Genomic DNA, 8971 nt, shown 5'->3' on the forward strand with positions numbered 1-8971 from the left:
ACATTCTGTATCATTAACCCTTGGTCGCTTGTGCTTGAATTTGCCTGTATGTACAGTGGTACTGGTGGACCTACAGTGATAGGTAGAGATATTGCATCTGGATTCTGTCTGTTCCCCGAATTCTGTGGCATGTTAATCCCCACATTGTGGTTCATCATTGCTGGCATACCTAACTGGCTTTCTATTACTCGTACTTCTTGTGTCTGCTTTTGGGGCATCGAGAACTGTGTTGATTCAGCTTGAATCAATGTCGGTCTCTGATAGTTTTGTCCTCCCTGCGCCATTGAATCGGAAGTCATTCCCATGTTATGCTCATCACAACAGTGCCTCTGAACCTTTGGCTGATAGTTATCAACAGGTTTCAATGTAGGCACTTCTGGGTACATTCTTTGAACCTGTGGTATTTGTGGGAAAAAAGGCATGTTGGAGCTGCTCGGTCTCTGAGATTTTCTCAAATTAGGTGTTACAGTACCCTGTGTTGGTTCTGGAGGGGCAGTACTGATACTTGAGCCTTGTTCGTTTTCCACATACGGTGGCGGGCGATCATTCAACAATTGTATAATGAACTCCTCATCGTCTCCCCTTTTTGAGTTTCTATTGCTCTCTCTCTCTCTGGACTGACTCCTGTTTGTCTTATAGGTAGCTTTCCTTCCTTCCGTTTCCCCTTCATCAGTAATTGCTGGAAACAATTTAATCCCCTGCAATACGTCTGATCTCCAAACCTTTTGTGTGGTGTCCCATCTAGCATCCGCTAGTGTCTTTTCTACCTTTCTTATTCTGGTCTCGAACTTCTTTTGTTGTTGGTTTCTAGCTATCAGCTCCCAAATTGCTAGTGCCTCAAATTGTGCTGGTCTTGGAGGTACTTTCATGTCGTATAGCGCAAATCTCAAATTTTCTAAAACCCTCAGATTAAACGACCCATGGATAGGGAACGCTACACTCCCATGTTTTTCCGTTAATTTGCACCATTGTTTTAACCATAGACATGGCGCTACACCCTTTTCTTCAATGACAATGTAAGCTGGTGTACCCTCAGGCGGTGTTTCTTCTCCTACGTTTGCTTTAATATAAGCATCTCCCCTCATGGCACTCTTAAATGCTTTGAAAAATTTCATCTTTCCGTCTCTTATTTTTCTTACTATGTGTAATCAATAAGTGACTTTAATTCCCGGAATACTCTTCGCTTGCCTTTCCCCTTCCAATTGCGTTTCACGGACTGTGTCCAATCCGTGCGCGACCCTTCTCACCAACCGACCTATCCCAGCGCGGCTCCTAGTGACGTCACACTCACACACTGCGGCTGACAAAGTCCTGCGGCTTGTCTTCTTTCACTCGTCTTTCACTCTCAAACTAATTTCTGCAATATAATGCGAGCACTTTACCAAAATAATAAAACAAATCTGTCGGTTTACTACAGGAAGGGTAACACAATCGCTTCAGAAACCTTAGGGATTTTTCACTAGCCTCGGCAGTTATTCCATCTTTCTCGGTTTCCCGCTTTCGCAAGCAACATTTGACCTGCAAACTTTACTCTCGACTGATCAATGAACTATTCTAGTGCACTTTAGAATTCGTCAAATCTCAAAGTCGAAATTTTCTTACAGTCCGCAACATTCATACTGACTCGTTGACCACACCCGATCAACCTATTAAACCGACCAGATTACAACATTAAACAAGTGTTTCATACACTTTTCAACATACTCCGGAGTCTCTTGACCTCGCAGGGCCCGTCTCAACATCAACAACCACGTGGACAATTTTTCTGCACAAAGCGCTACACACACGTGAAGTTCGACGACTTCCCTACTCTCACACCTTTGGAGCCCTTAAATCCTCACAAACTTCTCAATTAATCTGCGGCGATAAGCTATACAAGCGCAAAACCCTAACGTCACTCATACCGTCACTAGAAACGCTGAGACCATTCTCACACCTCCATGTCCTCCATTCGCAAGCTCCGAGATCCCGGGAAAGTCATTGGGGACTTAGGGCATCATCATCCCTCCAACTTATTTTATCAAAGAAAATTCTAACTTGACTCTGTCTATTGTTCGGATGGGGTCCCAAAGGGCAAAACCATCAATCTCTGCTACCATCTACTGGTAACGCGTCCAGCCCTTATAAAATTACCTGTACCTCGACACGTTGGAGGTCGGTGAATCTTTTAACCGAGTCGGGCTCTCCTCATCCTCAATAGTCGAGTCACTCAGATCAATAAATCAATAACCGTTGTAATCAATAATCATTACTCGATTGATAGATCAATATAGCACATCAGAAATCAATAACAGTTGGTATTTCGGCGCACCATGACCTTTCAGTCATGAATAACCACACCAGTTTATTAAAAGTTAGTGAATTTATTTCCCTATATTAACAAAGCTAGCACGATATATATATGTCTCAAAACCAATTGATATATGTATATGAACATTACTAGCTGTCCATAACGGTGGAAGAAACGCAATCTACGCAAAATCTGGATGATGATACACTCTGTTATAGCAATGCAAATCACCAATGTGACTAACTGTATTTGACTAATTGCATACATTCGGTCAGCATAACAAGATTTCAATTCTTCATGATACATTGAATGAATGCCTCGACTAACCTCTAATTAGCATTGGCATGTGGGACTTCATGCGAAACGAATTTAGTCAACACAAATTTGGAAAACTTCTAGCTAGGGCCCTATCAAAATAGCAGATGGTACCTAAAAGGAAAAACACAATGCATAATACAATTATCCTTTCATATTTACCAAATACAATCAGCATTCAAGAAAAGTCTTCGTCCTTCAGGTACCGGTTGATCAGCATGGGACAAGTTCAAAGGGGCAAAGTTAAGGGCAAGCTTCCTTGCAACGGCAAGGAGAATAGGGCAAAGTTACTGCATGGGCAAGACGGGGATAAATCAAAGTTAAAGTCTCTAGGGTGAGAATTCTTAAAGTCTCTTTCTCTCGAATAGAGAAAAGGGCATCAGGGTGTCGTCCAAAATGGAGTCTGGCATCAGGCTTCAAACTGGCATGGAGGAAAATGGCTGACTTCTCTTTGTCCGGTGGGTTTAAGTAAGAAACATTCCAAATTCTGCAGGGTCCTCCATTGGAGGGTTCATAGGTTGGCTTCAAATTGTCCAATGAAAAATTGCCTTTTACTAGAACTTATTTGTGCATACATTAGCCTTGGAGCCTTGGAACACAAATTGTATCATGGTTTGCCAATTATTTTTGGTATCTGTACCTTCATTGTCCGCACCTGCAGGGACTGACCTTGTATCAAAGGGGATGTAACCGGCCTAGCACGAAACCTTGGAGATAAATGTACCAGACAGTTTCTACTGGAAAAATACAACTTCAAGCAAGAATATATGTTTCATTAGTTCAAGGAAAAAAAGTCACGCAGTTAGAATTTGAAGCCAGGCAACTAGGCCAAAGCCTATACTAAATTTAAGCTAAGCAATACAGTTTTCAAACAAGAAATCATGGCATACATTTGCGATTATGACGGATTACCATATTTTCAATACTTCATGATTAATAAAGCTCGTTTACAATGATGGCGAACTACCCCGAGGGCACAATTTCCCTCGTACATTATTTCTTTACTAAAATCACACTTCATTATATGTATTGATTACACAGTATACATGAATATATGTCGGACCTTCTTTTTCTGCGTCATCACATGTACACCCATTATTTATTATTATTCTTAGGATTAGTATTCAACATACTGAATGTCATCCTTCTGAATAACATAGGAATCTCTTGGCGGATGTCATTGGTTCTGATACCATACACCAAGGGATTCAGAGCTGGAAGGAGAAGATGTTCACAAAGCCGCAGCACCACATGTGCTGAGCGTGGTATAAATTGCTCCACCCTATTTGATATTGGAATCAGTATTATAGTGCAATAAAATAAGCACACAAGGATCAAATGAGCAGTGCATGTGCTAAAGGCCTTGCGGGCTGCTCCCGGGGTGCCCAGTCTCAGTACAGCTCGGAGGATCATGCTGTAGGAGAAGGCCAATGATAGTGAAAGAAACATTAGGAGTGTGGTTAGAATGACCATCGGATAGATGTGGTTTGCTAGAATGCTTTCACAAGCAAGCTTTGCAAGAGGTACGTTCTCACAGAGGCAATGTGGTATGGTCTCTGCACAGTATTGCAGCCTCGCAGCCAACAATGGATAAGGCAAGTAAAGAACTGTGTTACATATAAGAGACAGTGCAACTGCCTGTGTAGTTCTCTTGCTGGTTATGATGGAGGAATGGTGCAAGGGGTGACATATTGCAACATAGCGATCATATGCCAGGCATATGAAGATGGATGATTCAAGTCCCCGGCTGGAATACAATATGAAAATTTGGCTAAAGCAGGCAAATGGACTGATTGTCTTCTTATCAAACCAAAGGACAGCCAAGGCTTTTGGTGCAATTGTGAGGCTCATCAGCAAATCCACACTAGATAGGAGGAGGAGGAGATAGTACATAGGTTTGTGTAGGCGTGGTGATGAGTAGATTGTTATTATGAGAGAGGTGTTGGCTGTGAGAACCACAAGGAAGAGAAGAGCAATGGGGATGGACAGCCAGTGCTGCCAGCTCTCAATCCCTGGGAAGCAGATCAGCACAAATTCCAGGACACCAGAGGATCTGTTGTGACTGGTGGCCATGTTAAAGTTCTATTTCATTTCATACCTAGAACATATTAATCAGAAATGTTATTGGTTAGTATCATTACAACATGTTAGTAACTGCTGTCATGCAAATTATATCAAAAGCAGCTATTGAAACTGATGTAAATAGGGGTATAAAAACAACTGAACAATCTAAGAGATAGATTAGCAAACTTCACTTTGTCTATGTTTTGTAGTACTACAAAACATACGACAAAATGCAATTCAAAAACTATGTACAGATTTTTATAACTTTGAACTCGCTATACTCATTTGTGAGGAGATCTCCACCCTGTTTTCAGAGTCTCTAGGTGTAGAGAACTCTTCACACATAAGTATAGGGTGTGTGAAGTTGTGAAATGTCACATGTTGTTTGTGAAAAAGCCCTTTGAACACTACTGCGTAGTTTTCCCAGCAACCACATATTAGCCATATGCAGTGGGCTAGGGGCATGGCCTGACAGCAGTCCTGTCCCTGAGGTAACCACCCACAGTGCATGGTTGAAGTCTTTGTGCAACTATGGTTGGGTACAGGCAGAGGTTTGTGTATAATAAAGGCTCAGTGGTAATGCTCCACTTCACACCGCTAAAGGCAGTGCACTGCCAGTGTTGGCCAGCAGTGAAAAGGTGCACACAAAGACTGGATGAATGCAAGACCCTCCAGCAAGCCCTACTGCACAAGGTTTCACCTCATGGCCAAAAGAGGATGCACAGAGTTTGAGGGGAAATGCTTAATCTCATTGCACATGGCCAAAGGCCTTGATCATGGGCCCTTTTGTCAACCCATCGGTACAAGGGTTGGCTATCAATGGAGTGTTTGGCAAAGGGTGCGGAAAAAGGCCAGAATCAGCCCCAAGCTCCCACTATGCACAGGTGAAAGCCAAGTACTGTGGGTGTTGCGCGCCCACAGAGAGTTGTGCAGAGAGGATGACCAGAGGCTAGGACCTATCACCAACCCTGCTGGACAATGCTGAAGGTCATACACAGTGAGAGTTATCTGCCCATGGAGTGTGTGGTGCACAACGTGGCCAGAGACACTACTTGGAGGCACCAACTATTGTACACAGCCAGAGGCTGTGAGCAGTATATGTTGACTGTGCACAATGACTTGGACGCAGGGGCTAGCACGAGGCTGGACCATGCCACGAACCCCACTCCACACAGCCGAAAGCCATACTTAGCAGAATTTGGCTACTGGCAGAGAGTAGGGCTAGTGGACCTGTAGTCACATCTTCAAGTTGTCAAAGGCTGTTTTGTGGGCAAACTAATTCCACACCAATTACAATCTCTACAGTGACTGTCACATGTCAACTTTGGGTACTGTTTTACAGGGACAATTTTAATACATCAAATGACGATAAGTACAAGACTGTTTTGAAACTGGGAACACTAAAACTGCATGCTGAACGTCTTGAATTCCTTTACCACATAAAATATAATATTCTTTTGACCTCTTCTCCCAGAGACCCACAATAGTTCTCAAAAGCAAACCTTTTATTTGCAAATTTAGAAAGAAATGTCTGAGCTTAAAATTGTTTAAATTTCAGTTTTTTGAATATTTCAATGGCTCGAATATAATTCAGATATATCAGAAAAACTTAGATCTGCGAACATTTGTTTGAACAACACTGGTCTTTTGCAAAGACAGATATTTTTTCCTCCACCTTTAGGGCTTACTTGAGAGTACAAAAGTGTGAATATGGTACTCATTTGGTATCCTGAATAAATGAAAGTGATCTCATATTCCTATGTAAACTGGTGGAATAAATGATTTTATGCTAGGACAATACTTGATAATATGTTCATTGTGCATCCCCCCAACTTGTTCTTTAACACATTCTTCTACTTTTACCACCTTACCCATGTCTCCTTTAGGCAGAGCCACATCTTCTACTCTAGTTACTGACCTCTGTATAGTTACCATTTCAATCTTCGCTTGGACGAAATAGCAGTGTTATCCTCATTACAATTTAACTAAGTACAGTTAACAAATAGAGAGCATACAAGGCAAGTCAAAACTATCCAGTACAGTAAAATACACTTAACACAGCAAATTAAAATAATTGTCAATCACCTCTGCATGTCTTGCCATCATGGTGAGCAGCTATGATCCAGCCAACTTTCAACATCCTGAAGCATGCGAAAAAACACAAAAATAATAATAATTTCATTGATATGTATTTATTTCGACCTTAGGAGTGTGCTAACAAAAGTTGATTTGCCTTTTATTTGCTGACATCTATAATTTAGGAAAAGAAGCCAAAAAAAAGATTCACATTATTCATGACATGTAGTGACTGAGAAGGACAGAGACGCTTCGGCTTTCAAATGCCTGGGCAACATACTGCTTCAAGTTCATTTTGTCAGACTATTTTGATGCATCTGAGTAAACTGAAACATGCTCTGCCTGCACCCTTTTCAGTAGCCAAGAGGTCAAAAAGCCTTCGAACAGATTTATCAAGTCTTTGCCCCAGTGCAAAGTCGCACAAAGGGATGCAAGCTAGCATTCACTGTTGATGAAGTTGTTTCTTTCCATTACTTGGGTTTTCTCACACAAATATCCATGTTTTTTTATGCAAACCTCATTCACTTAATTTGGTAGAAGGGCTTTGCATCATTCAAAATAATGCCTCTTGTGGCAGGTGCTAACAATGATAATTACTTTTATTTTACCTGAATCTTCCCATATTGTACATGTGCTGTACTCAACAGAACATATCCAGTGCATGAAAAATGTTAAGAGCGCAGCAATACCAAATCTTAGTATATGTGGATCTGCAATGATCTCTTCCCCTAGCTCAATGCAAGGCAGTAAGGCCCATACTTAACGGAAAATGACAGAGTGCGACACTGCGCCAAAATTGGCAGCGCCGTGCTCTGTCATTTTCACAACTGAATACAGTGCACCCCTGTGTTTTCCATGGTGCTAAATTGAGCTGCCTAGCACCAATGCAGGCATCCTTGCACTATCGAGCAAGCATGTCTGCATTAAGGGGTTTGATTGTTTATGTGCGGGAAGGTGTCCCTTCCTGCACATAAACACTCATGTCTGTTACACAGAAAAAGCAAAAAACGAGGAGGAATAAAAGTCTCTTTGTTGTGCTTTGCTAACTCTACCACTTTTTTAAAAGTTTTTAGTGAAAACTAGGGCCTAAAAGATCAAAGCGCCAACCTTGGACATCATGTCAAATGACACAAGGTCAAAGTCGAAAAACCCTGCATATAATCAAGACCTTCCAATATTTGATTACCTGTAAGGCATCTCAGTGTAATACATGTGACATCATCTATGCTCTTTTCTCTGTGCTGGAGGGGGTTTCCTGAAGTAAATTACCTAAACAGGAAATAAATATATATGAAAATCTGAGGACAAGTAAACATCTCAAAAGGCAATAGGTATATAGTGAGAGAGGTTCAACTGAGACGTTTCATTTTAATTCTGCTTCAATATCACTGAGTGTGATGAATGCTAGTTGGTTAATCTTTGAGGCTGAATTCAAAATTTTAAGCTGTCAACATTTGACCCATATATTTGTTCTCATTGACCTCCTACGAAATCCAACCTCTGCCATTGTAATTTTCACCAGAGCTATTGTAATGAACATATTATTGTGAGTTGTAATGTAATTTTTACCTCTTAATAGCATAATTACTACAGATTATTCAACATTTAATTTAGGCTGTCTCATACTCATTCTTTGTTCCTGTAATCTCAATGATTCTTTTATGCCCATGCCATGGGCCTCCACATGGTAAGGTGTCTATGTAAGCCATCTCAACAAGATCAGTAAAGACATAGGGTCATATTTAAGAGCCACCAGTGTCACCTTAGTGCTGCCAAAGTGTCATTCTTTAATGCTAAGGCTGCACTAAAGTGGCTAATCTGCCACACCATATTTTCAAAGTGGCGCAATGCATACATTGCACTCCTTTGCAATCCCTTGCACCACATTATGCCTGCCTCAGGCATAATGTAAACAAGGGGGCCATTCTGGCATTAGGAGGCCTGCAACAATGGTGCAATGAAATCTACAAACTTTCACTGCGCCATTTTTGGCATCATTTTTAATGCCTTCTCCGAGCAGGAGTTGAAATGACACTTCCATAGTAACCTACGGGCCTCCTTGCACTTTGCTGCACTAGCATCAAAATTTTTGATGCTAGTGTAGCAAAGCACCACAATACCATCACATACTTTTATGCTATTTTGCTAACACCTGCCATGGTGCGCTGTATAAGGCACAACCACGGTGTTGTTAGATGCCGGTGGGGGGTTTGCAAGAAAGTGGCG

The 8971-nt window shown here is 41.5% G+C and overlaps 1 protein-coding gene across 1 annotated transcript; it reads right to left on the reverse strand.

Annotated features, from left to right (window-relative positions):
* Window positions 1–3700: 3700 nt before the first annotated feature.
* On the reverse strand, window positions 3701–4678 carry LOC138249377 (olfactory receptor 56A4-like). The gene has a single exon (XM_069203338.1). It carries the CDS (start codon window positions 4676–4678, stop codon window positions 3701–3703), a length of 978 nt encoding a protein of 325 aa, XP_069059439.1.
* Between the last annotated feature and the right edge of the window lie 4293 nt (window positions 4679–8971).

Source organism: Pleurodeles waltl, chromosome 8, assembly GCF_031143425.1.
Source record: "Pleurodeles waltl isolate 20211129_DDA chromosome 8, aPleWal1.hap1.20221129, whole genome shotgun sequence".
Lineage (NCBI taxonomy): Eukaryota > Metazoa > Chordata > Amphibia > Caudata > Salamandridae > Pleurodeles > Pleurodeles waltl.

Bases quoted from the DNA above. Each gene is read 5' to 3' on its own strand.
- LOC138249377 (XM_069203338.1), bottom strand. From the start codon at position 4,678: ATGGCCACCAGTCACAACAGATCCTCTGGTGTCCTGGAATTTGTGCTG.